The 12,657-nt window shown below is 35.1% G+C and overlaps 1 protein-coding gene and 1 non-coding gene across 2 annotated transcripts; both read right to left on the bottom strand.

Moving 5' to 3' along the window:
- Positions 1-3,251: 3,251 nt before the first annotated feature.
- On the bottom strand, positions 3,252-6,049 carry LOC145110939 (Protein kinase superfamily protein). Its single transcript, XM_079047252.1, has 6 exons — positions 5,691-6,049; positions 5,170-5,513; positions 4,929-5,064; positions 4,326-4,462; positions 4,118-4,241; positions 3,252-4,029 (listed from the first exon to the last, which is right to left on the bottom strand). Exons 1-6 carry the CDS (start codon positions 5,746-5,748, stop codon positions 3,536-3,538), a joined length of 1,293 nt encoding a protein of 430 aa, XP_078903378.1. The 5' UTR covers positions 5,749-6,049; the 3' UTR covers positions 3,252-3,535.
- A 5,411-nt stretch (positions 6,050-11,460) lies between these two features.
- Positions 11,461-11,567, bottom strand: LOC145118005 (small nucleolar RNA R71). The gene has a single exon (XR_013712991.1). It is a non-coding gene; the product is annotated as a small nucleolar RNA R71 (small nucleolar RNA).
- Between the last annotated feature and the right edge of the window lie 1,090 nt (positions 11,568-12,657).

Below are 12,657 nucleotides of genomic sequence, written 5' to 3'. Positions count from 1 at the left end.
AATAACTTTTTAAATTTTTTTTGTTCACCAATTTAATAAGTAGATATTATTTGGTAGATAAAGGTTATATATATATATATATATATATATATATATATATATATATATATATATTTCAAGGCAAGATACCATTAATATTAATTTAAAAATAAGCCTCCAAGTAATATGCAAAAAGCTTTCAATTGTTCTTTTTCATCACTACGAAGTTATATTGAAAGGTCATTTGGAATCCTAAGAGTCAATGAAAAATACTTCATCGAATGCCCAAATTCAGTGGGCAAACTCAAATTGACGTTATTATAGCTATATGTGCCCTGCATAACTATAATCATCGTAACTCTCAGCAAGCAACGGTTTTTATTTCATTGAACTATATCCAGATTACATACCACATGATGAACCCCATGATGTTCGCAATAATGACACAAATAATGAAGACTTTTACGAAGGATCTAATAATATGAAGTGTGTCATCAACGATATTGTTACTTTAATATGGAATGCTCGATGTCGATGATTTTATCAATAATTTTTACGTTGCAATATGACTTTTGAAATTATAGTTTAGACAACCAATTTTTTTGTTTATTATGTTTCACGGTTAGATTTTAAACGGATACTATTTTATGTAATTTTATATATTTGAAAAGTTTCCAAATATTTTTTGTAAATATTTATAATAAAAACTACAGTTTCCAGCTAGTTTTATCTTACGAATTGATTGAGTTCAAGTGATTGTGGCATGATTTAACGATAACATAATATGATATAACTTACCGAACATCAAACATATATCAAATAATGATGAACTTAATACTTGATTCCAGAACACAAATCAATACCATTGAAGTATTTAAGAAGTAGTAACACAGTTGCAAAAATAACAATAAAATATAAGCTAGATAGGGAGTTTCCCAATAAAAAATGCTCATTCTCTGCAAAAACAAGTACAGTCTCATTATTATCTATACTTATACTTTGAATAAATATATGAGAATTAATCTAGAAAACATGAGCAAATGTTCTGTGTCACATGTACAAGTTTTGAATCTGAATGTCAGGGAGAAGCGCAAGTGGTGCAGTTGCAGGTTTTGGGGACGAAAGCACACACACCGAAGGGCTTGTTAGGAAGCTGACAGTCTATGCCAAAACAGCACGGCATGTTTGTGCAGGTGGTTGGATCGGAGGCCATCACACAACACCTGCACATCAAGCATACCTGAAACGGCCCAAGCATCCTCCGGCCACCCTCCAACACCCTGTAACTGTAGTCATCCACCGGCACTGGCACTACTACATGATGTTCAATCTCCGATGAATGGCCATGGGTTTTGCAGATGATCGGAAGAAGCAGCAAGAAGAGGATGCTGTATCTGGACATGGCTCCGATTTCCGTTAATTCACACTTGAAACTTAGAGAGTGAGAAAGAGAGAAATAGAGTATGAATGAGTTTTTTTTTTTTTTTTTTTTTTATAAATTATGTGGTTTAGAAAGGTCGAGGAAAGAGAGCGATGAGGGAATCTTGATGGCAATAGCAGTCTCACTGTAACCCAAGATGTAGTTTGCCTGGCCTAGATGATGCAATGTTTGTTTTGTATCGCATCATGCATGTTAATTAGAGCATCATAATTCATAATGCATAACCTTTTTTTATTTTACTTTCACATTTTCCGAAAACTTTTTTGTAACAAAATTTAATTTACATAACTCTACTGGTACAAAACCTTTTTATATGTTTTTTTTAATAATTATTAAACATTTATATTCGTTTATTTGAAATTTTTTATAAGATCGCCCATAGTTATTGGCCTCTTCTAAAGTTTTATTGTTTTACCCCATCAAATTCTCACCAACTTTAAATAATAAAACCTATTATTATAAACCATCAACAATCAATCATCATTTTCAAAAGTTTTTTTTAAGTAACTAATTTATCTTTCACTTTTGAGAAATATTTTATAGAATTTTCTCATTTAATTTTTTATTTCAAACTTTTCATCTTTTTGAAATATTTTATAAAACTCTCATTTACCTTTTTATTTTTGAATGTCTTTCATCTTTGTGAAATGTTTTAATTATAAAATTTTCTCATTTAATTTTTCTTTTTTAAACGCCTGACATAATTATAAATAGAAATGTTAGTTGATAATAAAATTTAATGAAAAAAATGTTGTGATATGGGTATTAAAAAGATAACTATGTCGAATTTTCAAAAGTTTAGAAAATATTGAAATTATTATGTATGTAATTATAAAAATATAAAAAGGGCAAAAGTATTAATGTTCATACAAAAATAACCATTAAACTTGTGAATTTATTTTTTTATAACCAACTTTGGAGTCATTTGCAAAAATGCCCATGCGTATCCGAAATTCCATTTTGAACTAACTTTATGTTACATTAAAAATATTCTTTATAACAAAAAAAATAAAAAATAAAAATAAAAAATAATAAAAATAATAAAAAAAAAATAAAACTGTATTTTTCACATTCATGTTTTAGATTTTAGACTACGCATTTTGGGAAAAAAACTGTATTTTTCATATTCATGTTTTAGATTTCAAACAATGCGTTTTGGGAATTTCAAAAGAGTATAAAAAAGCTTATTCAGAAATTTCACGACCATGTCCAAAATTTTAAGAAAATGCTTCCTTTATTTCAAAATTTTAACCAAAAGTTAAAGAAACAACTAAAACAAAGTATCTTACGATACAAATGCATACGCAATGTCATTTTGTGAAACTAAACATTTTAGGTTCCAAGGTAATGAAATTTTCTAAAATTGTTTCATGCAAATGAGAACAATGAATATTATCCGGCCAAATCCAAAATGCCCGTTTTGGATTTGATGGTCATTTCCCTATCTCTTCCATAATCATAATATTAGTCACTTTCTAAGCATCCCAAATATAAAAAGTTGAATATAATTAGATGAATAAATGAAATATCACTTAACAAAGGTTTTAATCGTACAAAACATAATATACCCAAAAAAAACTTTTTAGTATAAAATTGACCAAATAAACTACCCTCTTCGATAGAAGTTAAAAACCATTTTACCGGATAAATAATCCGACACCAAAACTCCTTTCCTTTGTCCATTGTCGACCATGTGAGTAGAAACAGTTACCCAAAAGCACTCTACACTAATTCCTATTCACCATTACTCCAACTTTTCATCTCTTTTCATTTTGGATTCATCCTCATCGACATGAGTCTTTGCTGTGAAACAAAGAATAAACAACATGGCTTAACGAGAGAATTTAAAAATAAAAATAAATAAAACCGCAAGTACCCGATTTCACCATTTTCACACAATCATTTTCACACACACACACACACACGAACATAACAAAAATCTCAAAACAAAACCTACATCATACCATCACCATGACACCATGTACAACCATCATCATCATCATCATCTCAAGTACCAATGACTTGAAAACAAACAACACCACAGCAAATAAAATTTACAAACTACTCTTCCAGTAACAACAAAACACATATTTATAATAATACTTGTTTTCATATTCATCTGACCCGACAAGCAGGGGGTTGACCCGGGGAACAATTCGGGTTAGCGGATCGACACCCGGCACCGGCTCCAACAGTTTGAACAAACTTATGATGCATCTGGTAGTTTCCAGTAAGAAGATGATGACGCCCAATTATAGGAGATATTGAAGAAGAGACTACTTCATTTGAACAGCTGCTACTACTACTGGTTTGTAAAGGCTCTAGAGTTTCCACCACATCGCTCATTAATGGTCTTGCTTTTGGGTTTTGGCTTAAACAGTAGTAGGCTAAACTGCATGCTTTTTGTGCTCCTCTAACTGAATATTGACTTTCCAGCCTTGGGTCAATGATTTGGAGGAGTTTTCTTTTGTCGTTTAGTTTTGGTCTTGCCCAGTCAACCAAGCTTTGTTCTTTACTTGGTCTTGTTTTGTCAACCGACTTTTTCCCTGTTAAAAGTTCTAGAAGCACAACTCCAAAGCTGTACACGTCACTCCGAGCTGTCAGATGTCCTATCATATAATCATCACAAATTTCTAAGATTTCAAAAAGATATATATATAAATAAAATAATAAAAATGAAATTATAAGTTAAAATACCAGTCATGACATATTCAGGAGCAGCGTAGCCATAGGTACCCATGACTCTGGTTGATACATGGGTTTCGTCTCCTTGTGGTCCCGCTTTTGCAAGCCCAAAATCGGATAGTTTAGCTGTGTAATCCTGTTTATTTGTTTATTAATTTACATTTACACATATTGATAAAATGTTAAAAATATTTAAGAAAGAGAAGAGAAGAGGAGTTACTGAGTCTAATAAAATGTTGGAAGTCTTGAAGTCTCGATAGATTACGGGTCGTTCAGCATTGTGAAGGAAGGCTAAACCTTTTGCTGCCCCAAGAGCAATCATCATTCTTGTTGGCCATGATAATGGCGCACTTGTTTCTGAGGATTTCAATCGGGAAGGGTAAAATAGTCATTTATAACTCACTAAGCTATCAAGAACCCTATTTCCTTAGAGATATTTACAATAATGCAACTAGATAGATCAGTATTAGCTTTACATATTTGTGATCGGAGTACAGACATGACAAAATGATAAAGCACAATTGAACTCTTAAAAGGGCAAGAAAGACAGAACAAATCAGATATAATCAACAATTTTGCCCTAGCTGCTAAAACATAATGAAGGGATGCAACCCATAACATTGAATCTCATCTATGTTGGATAATCACATCCCCCTCCCTATCACTCTTAATAGTTCTAATACAGTAATCAAGAAAGGCATGTTATGATCATTGTTGGTATTACAACTATCATGGTTGCAGATGCCACATATTTGTTATGCAGTATTGAAGTAAAGAAAAAGGGGGTTTTGACATAAAAAAAGTATGGAAGGAAGTTACATACTTCGAAAGAGGTGATTCTCAAGGCTTCCTCGAAACATGAACTCATAAACAAGCAATCTGTGGTCATCTTCACAGCAATATCCAATCAATTTCACCAAATTGGGATGTCTGAGCTGACCAAGGAAATTAACTTCAGTCTGCAACACGAAACACCATTGCACATATTGATTAGAATGGCATAAGGAAGATAAAGTAAAACAAAGAACTTATTGTTGCAAGGACAGAGAACTAGAGGAGCTTACAAGCCATTCTCTGTGGCCTTGAAGACCCTCCTTGTTGAGAACCTTAACAGCAACAGGCAGAGATTTGAGACCAACCCTAACATTCTCGTCAATATAGCCCTTGTAAACAGTCCCAAAACCTCCTTCGCCAAGAATGTAATCGGACCTAAAGCTCTTGGTGATGGTTTCAAGCTCAAACAGTGTGAAGGCAATGACATGAGTATATAAGAGCGAGTTATTTCTTAAATCCTCAATAACGTTCAGATTGTTACGAGGTGTGGAAGGATCGCTCAGATCCGAAATTGACCGACTATGCTTCTTATCCAAACCCTGATGTTTACCAGATATCACCTGTAGCTGCTTAACTGTTCCATTTTTAATTCCAACATATGTTAGTTGTAATTATAGAAAAATGCACATTGACTTGAAAACGAAGCAACAAAATGCACAATAATTTCAATTTTACGCCAACAACGAAAAGGCGACCTAGATCTGGAAGTAATACTGAAAAGTAACACAAGTCGTCAAAAAGTAAAAGAAACCTTGATGATGAGCATCTGAAACGACGGCAGCTTCTTCGCGAGTACCGCAATTACCCATATTGTGCGAATGTAGCAACAGCAGTAGACGTGGATGAATGTATGGCTGATCGTATCGTGCAGTATCTCATTCTTCGCCCGGACCTCCCCCTCCTCCTCCTCCTCCTCGCCGCCACCGCCGCCGCCCAACCTCCGTCCTTGTGCTTGGGTTTCAGCAGATGTTAATTTGCTGGTGTGATTCCCGAAATGCAACACGCTGTCGGTCAGTCTCAGTCGCCTCTCTGACTCCAAACTCACTCGCTTCCACCTCTTTCCTTCGTTATCATCGTCAAATTACATCTACACCCCCCTTTCCTTTTCCTTTCCCGAGTAAAAAGATTTTATATAGATATTGTTTTTTTTTTTTTAATTAGAACAAAAAACATTAGAAAAATAATAATACGTCACTCCTTTTCGATTTTAAAAGGTTAGTAAGATTTTATTTTTTTTTAAGAAAACATTATATGTTTTTATTTTATCTGTTTAACCATCTAAAAATGTCCCATCTTTATTCTAAAAATTAATTATATTTTCTTAAAAAAATTATTATGTCCATTATGCTTTTATGTTTTTTGAACTTATTTTTATTGAAAAAATTAATATATCAAAATTTATAATTTTTTATTTTTTATTAAAAAAAATGTATATCGATGCCAAACAACAAAAATCCGGGTTTCTTTTGAAAAATCATTCGTTTTGGTTATTCGCCCAATGTAAAACCCAACAAAATAGTATATCAGTATTTGACATCTTGATTGAATATTCTTTTTGCTAAGTTTGAGCATCTTGACCTAATTTCTTGAATCGAATTGGTATCATATTATATAACATTGGTTCAAAATTTGCTTCTACAAATACTCCTAAAAAACCAAACCCTTCTATTCGGTGCCGATTTGGAACCAATATCATCCCTAAGTTCAAATTAAACTTACTTTTTCAAGTCGAACCGGTACCAACCCTATAGCGGTTCGGTATTTGGTCCTAGAAATGTCCCTAAAAATCGGTACCTCTGTTAACACGTTGTCACAAACGTATTAAGCAAATAAAATTTCACTGTTGGTTGTACTAATAATATAGCACAGTAAAGCAGTCGGATCCTCAGGGACACAACCTAACGATCAATGCATTTTTTCATCAGGCACATTCTAGTCAATAAACAAAAAATATAAAAAATGGTTTTTTGAATTAAACTAAAAACTAAAAATTGCAGTGAAAATAAACTAAAAGAAAATCAATAATACGATTTCAACTATGTTGCGACTTTCCTAATCATGCAATCAGTTCAGATCGGGTTATTCAGAATGTGTTCTATCTAATCTGGTACTGAGAAAAACTAACAAGCTCTAGTATAATCTCTTTTACCTAATTACTTAACTAAAACAAGCTCTTTGAATTAATCCTAACTTTTTATTGTTCAATTAAACAAGCTCTTAATTAAATCGAAAAAGCAGCTTTATGATCTGTGTAAAATTCCCAACAATACCCAATACTTCTCACAATATCGAAAACGTAAAGATATGATTTTTATAGTTTATATTAGAGTTAAATCTCAAATACAGAACCAATCTGATACTTGTTACTTATTATTAGTTGACAATAACAATTATGGATTCTATTAACTGATTAACTGGAATGATCAAACCCTAGCTAGGTGTTCAGACTAATAAGAATTAAAAATTAAACATTCATTAAGCTCAAATGTAACATCCCGAAAATCATAGAAATTTAAATCTTTCAAAACAACCCATTAACCATAAAATGTTTACAAAACCATTGTTTCAAAAGTATAATCATAATCAGAGTATTTCAAGATCCAATATCATAAAAAACAGGAAGTTGTGCACGATCACGTCTTCGCTTTCCCATGATCCTCTGAAGTACTTGAACAATAAACTAAAAACGTAATCCATACCATCACACAACATAACAACAACACGCAAATATGAGCTTTCAGCCTGACTGGACCGCCTCGCAGGGCCTACAGCCTATCTGGACGGCTCTTCGGGCCTTCGGCATGACTGGACCGCCTCGTAGGGCCTACAGCCTATCCAGACTGCCCCAAGTATCTTGGCCTTCAGCACAAAGCATGATCGCCTCAACCCAACCACAATATGTTGACATATGTAACAGACAAACATAAACACATATCCAACAAATACAAATAATCATACAGATCTGCTAATCAATCAAATAACTAGCATAACACCATCCTATAAACCAAGATACATAACCTAGTGGGCCGACATTGGTGCCTTCGACCTACAAGTATAGTGAGGAAAACTCACATCTCAGTCCGAACCATAGATAAATAAATCTCTGCTTCGAATACCGGCTCTACTTGTCACCTATTAATTAAATCATGGCCTAACTTAACTTAATATCAAAATACCTAAAATACCCTTTGGTCAAAATTGGTCAAACCCTGGTCAATGTTAAAAGTCAACAAACCAGCCGAGTCAACTCAGTTAACTATGTTGGACGTACTCATATTGACCATGAAATCGAGGCATTTACCGCGTACGCACAACATACCATTTGTACGCCCAACGTACACACCTGGCCACATCACCTTCTTATAAGAGCTTAATCCTTAAGCTCTTTTGCTCGTATTCCAGAACTAGACCTTAACTCATGTCCTTAACCATAAAGTTTATAACTTTATGGTATAGCATGGCTACGAAGTGCCCAATAGCAAAAACCTTAACTACTTAACCCATTAAGACCTTGTAACTCATGCATGGAAGGATACTAACAATCAAGATTACATTTTTATACTTATATATGCTCTAAAACATATGAAAGGACAACTTATATGGAATAGATTAACCCATACTCATAATACCAAGCTTATGGGACTAAAAGAACACCCTTTCATGACTAAATGAGATCTAATCACCACTTAACCAAGTACAGAGCTTTCTCTTCTTCCTCCCTCCTTCAAGGCCACCAAAATACACTCAAAAGCCCATAAATGCTCACAAAAGGGTTAGGGTTTGCAAAAGGGTCGGAGTGAAGTTGGAGACTGATGGAAGGGACAAGGCTTGGGACTTAAGGATGCTTAAATATGGTCCAAACCCTAAAAATTAGGGTTTGAGGTTCTGGCATGTACGCCCAACGTACGCTATGTATGCCCAGCATACGTGTGCTCTGACCTAGATTTACAAAAATGCAACTATGGGCCATTTTGCAACACTTCTCATACACAAGGGATAAAATGCAATAATATCCATACTTAGGGTTAAAATTTGGAAATACCTCAACATCATGATGCTACAATTCTCCCCCACTTGAACTATACTTCGTCCTCGAAGTCCGCTGCTGTGAACAAATCAGGGTAATGTTCCCGCATCTCAGACTCAGGTTCCCACGTCCATTCGGATCCCTTCCGATGCTGCCACTGAACCTTGACCAAGTGATATTGCCATATTTATACATATTTTTAGGCAATATTTATTTACATTTTTATTGATATTTTGGTTATTTGCATGGAATTATGGTACTTATAAGGATAAATTGTTATTTGCAGTCAAAATAGAGCATTGTCGAAGAAAGGGACCAGAATTGACAATACTTGGAACATTGGAGACTTGGAGTACAAAAGTTGAAGAAATTCACGGATTTAACCGGTGCCACGACGTGAACCATAAGCCCACGACGTGGCATGAATATTCCAAAAGATAAGTACGCGCGAAGCAAGAATCCTTGCCCGATACAGATAACTCTCAATTCACGACGTGAAGCTTCCTGTCACGACGTGAATCACGACTTTCGGGAAAAGTATATAAACTCTTGGCCATTACGATTTTAGAGACGGTTGGCTAATAGAAGGCAGACCTAGAGACGATTTTAAGAGGAGAAGAAGTTCTGGAAAAGGTTTTTATCACCTAAGGAGAGAAAAGTACATCAATAGTTTATTTGTTTGGTACATCCATGATGACTTCTTTTATGTTTTGTTTTAGTTTGCTAGTTGCTATGAGCAGCTGAATCTAGCTGCTTTTGTTTAGCTAGATGAAGCTTCTGACTTATGGTTTAGCTTATTGATAATGTATTTGCTTAGTTGGTAATTTGCTTGTGTTTGATTTGTACTACCTAGCATGTTAATATTTGTTTCTTTAGTTGCTTAAATCCATGTTCTGTGTAGCTAGTGATTATTAAATTACATGAACTTGAAACCTAGTGATTTAGTGAACATTAAATTGCTAGAGCTATGATCTACCAAAATCTTAAATAGTAATTGAAGTGAATAAATTTAGTTGTGCTATAAATTATGACCATAATTGTGTTTGCCTAATCTTACATAGCAAATTCATAATCTACAACTTATTATGTGTTTGATTGTGTGTGACCATACATAGTTGTACATGAATTAGTTTAATATTGGTAAATTTAGACTTAAATTACTAATACCATAATAACCAACTTGATAATCCATAATTGTTAGCTAACCATAAAGAAAAAGTGGATTCGAACTAAACAAAAGTGTTTTTAGTAATTGATTGAATTTGAGTTAAGTTCGTATGATCTTGCAAAATCAGATAAAAACCCTTCATTTGTTAATAATTAGGTTAATTTAGTAGTAGATAAATTAATAAGTCAAAACTGTTCCCTGTGATCGACACCCGACTTACCTAACTATTCTATAATTTTGACTAGGTACACTGCCTAGGTGCAATTTAGTTAGTAAGGTAGTTAGGTTATAAATATTAAAATTAGGTGTAGCTAATTGTACGCATCAAGTTTTTGGCGCCGTTGCTGGGGAACGACTTATTTGATTGTTTATTTATTTGCTTTAGATTGATCGATCCTTTTTGTGGGGTAAAACCTGCAAAAAGTTACTTTTTCAGCTTAGGTTTTTGTTTCAGTACCAGATTCACGACGTGAGCCTTATGCTCACGACGTGAATACAATAGTTTTTCGTTTTTCTTCGGTTTTCTGCGATAACACGAGGTGGTGACCTTTACCACGTCGTGGTGGCCAGTCAGTAGGCAATTTTTATTTAGTTTTTGTTCAGTTTTACGTTTTTATTTTTGTTTATTTTGCAGGAGTACATGACCAGAGGGTCCAACACACCTTTGGTGCCACCTCTTGAAGATCCAGAGTCTGTCCTTCATAAAAAGAAAGATAAGAATGTGAAAGAAGATCAAACACCAAAGAAGACACCCTTACAAGAACTCAAGTCAGTGTTCTCAAAGAAGTCGGGAAAGAAAACGGAAGAGTTGAGTTCATCTTCAAAGAACAAAAACAAGGTTGAAAACTTAGATCAAATACCTATCCCAAACGAATCCGAATACGAATCTGAAGCCGAGTTTGGTCTTTATACAAGTGAACCCGAAAACGAGCCAATAAATAGATGGTGAATATTGAAGAAATGTCCATGGGAGCTTACAAGAAGCGAATTAGAGACGATGTTGGTGCGGGTTTAGTACAACCAGCGATACCTGCCGCTGCCACATTCGAGCTGAAGGGACACATCCTGACTACACTTAAGGATATCCCATTTTATGGGAAGGATCATGAGGATGCATTTACGCATCTAGATGAGGTCAACGACATTGCTGACTACTTCAATGTCTCGAATGTCAATAGAGATACCATCTTACTAAGGATGCTACCAGTCACTTTCAAAGGAGTTGCAAAAGACTGGTTGAAAGCACTTCCTCCTGGTACAATCACTACTTGGGCTCAAATGCATGAGCAATTTCTAGATCAGTTTTTCCCACCTTCCAAGATAGCTAAACTCAAGAAGACAATAGCCAACTTTGAGCAACAACCGGGGGAGTCACTATACGAAGCTTCTGAGCGCTACAAGGGGTTGTTAAGGAATTGTCCTCAACATGATCTGAATGTTCAACAAGAGATGTCTATTTTCTACGATGGGGTCAATGTTATGACAAGACAACTCCTTGATTCTCAAGGGCCATTAACCAAGAAGAATCCAAGGGAGGTCAAGGAGTTAGTTGAAGAATTCGCAAGACACTGTCGTGAATACCACAACCCAAGACAAGATGGAGCAAAAGGCAGTAGGGGTGCACATTCTGAAGAAATGGCTGCTATGATGGCAATGCTCAATACTCTGGACCGGAGATTGACCCAAATGGACCAATCAATTCATGCAATAAGAGTTGGATGTGAGAAATGTAATGGGCCACATTTGACTAAGGATTGCCATTTGGATGATTATGGGAACAAGAATGCTCAAGCTTGCTACTCAAGTGGGGACAAGTATGATGATGATTGGAGGAAGCCAAAGAAGGAGTGGGTGCCTTATGATGAGTATAAGAAACAGAAGGAGGAGAAATATAGGCAGACTGGCTGGGGTTTTTACCAAAAAGATCAACCACCAGCTGAGAAGAAAGCTGATTTGGAGACTATGTTGGTTCGTTTCATGGAAGCTTCAGAGAAGAGACATGATGATACTGATGCAGCATTGAAGGATCAAAGAACAATGATGAAAGAACAAAAGACCTTGATGAAAAATCATCAAGCCATGATGATTGACCAGCAAAACTCACTGCGAAATCAGCAAGCCTCCATCAATAACCTTGAAGCTCAACTTGGCCAACTTACAACTTTGGTGAATGAGAAGCTATTTCCTCAATTTCCTGAAAAGAAGACTCAATCCCATGTTATGGCGATTGATACTGAAGAGGAAGCAATCTTTGAGTTTTTAGAAGCCCTAGAAGTGAAGCCAAAGCCATCCGGACCAAAGCCAAAGAAGACGAAGCTCGAAAACGAAAATGTTGCTGAAATACCAGACTCACGTCGTGAGCCCGCCATGCTCACGACGTGGACTCAGTCTGAACAGAAAAATTCAGATTCCGTTCCGGCTTACCGACCGCCTTTACCGTTCCCGTCTCGAGCACATCTCAGTCCACTGGAAAGGGAACATCTGGAATTTATTCAGCAAATAAAGGGTATTCCTATTAATACC

The sequence above is a fragment of the Lactuca virosa genome, chromosome 5 (genome assembly GCF_052849685.1).
Source record: "Lactuca virosa cultivar CGN04683 chromosome 5, Lactuca_virosa_CGN04683_v6, whole genome shotgun sequence".
Taxonomy (NCBI): Eukaryota; Viridiplantae; Streptophyta; class Magnoliopsida; order Asterales; family Asteraceae; genus Lactuca; species Lactuca virosa.
This window is presented reverse-complemented; position numbering and strand designations above follow the sequence as displayed.

What these genes read in the sequence shown, in the direction of transcription:
- LOC145110939 (XM_079047252.1), bottom strand. Translation starts at nt 5,748, where the DNA reads ATGGGTAATTGCGGTACTCGCGAAGAAGCTGCCGTCGTTTCAGATGCT. An exon ending in TTCAGATGCTCATCATCAAG is followed by an intron (nt 5,514 to 5,690) that starts GTTTCTTTTACT and finishes AAAATGGAACAG; the next exon opens with TTAAGCAGCTACAGGTGATA. An exon ending in CCAACATTTTATTAGACTCA is followed by an intron (nt 4,242 to 4,325) that starts GTAACTCCTCTT and finishes ACAAATAAACAG; the next exon opens with GATTACACAGCTAAACTATC.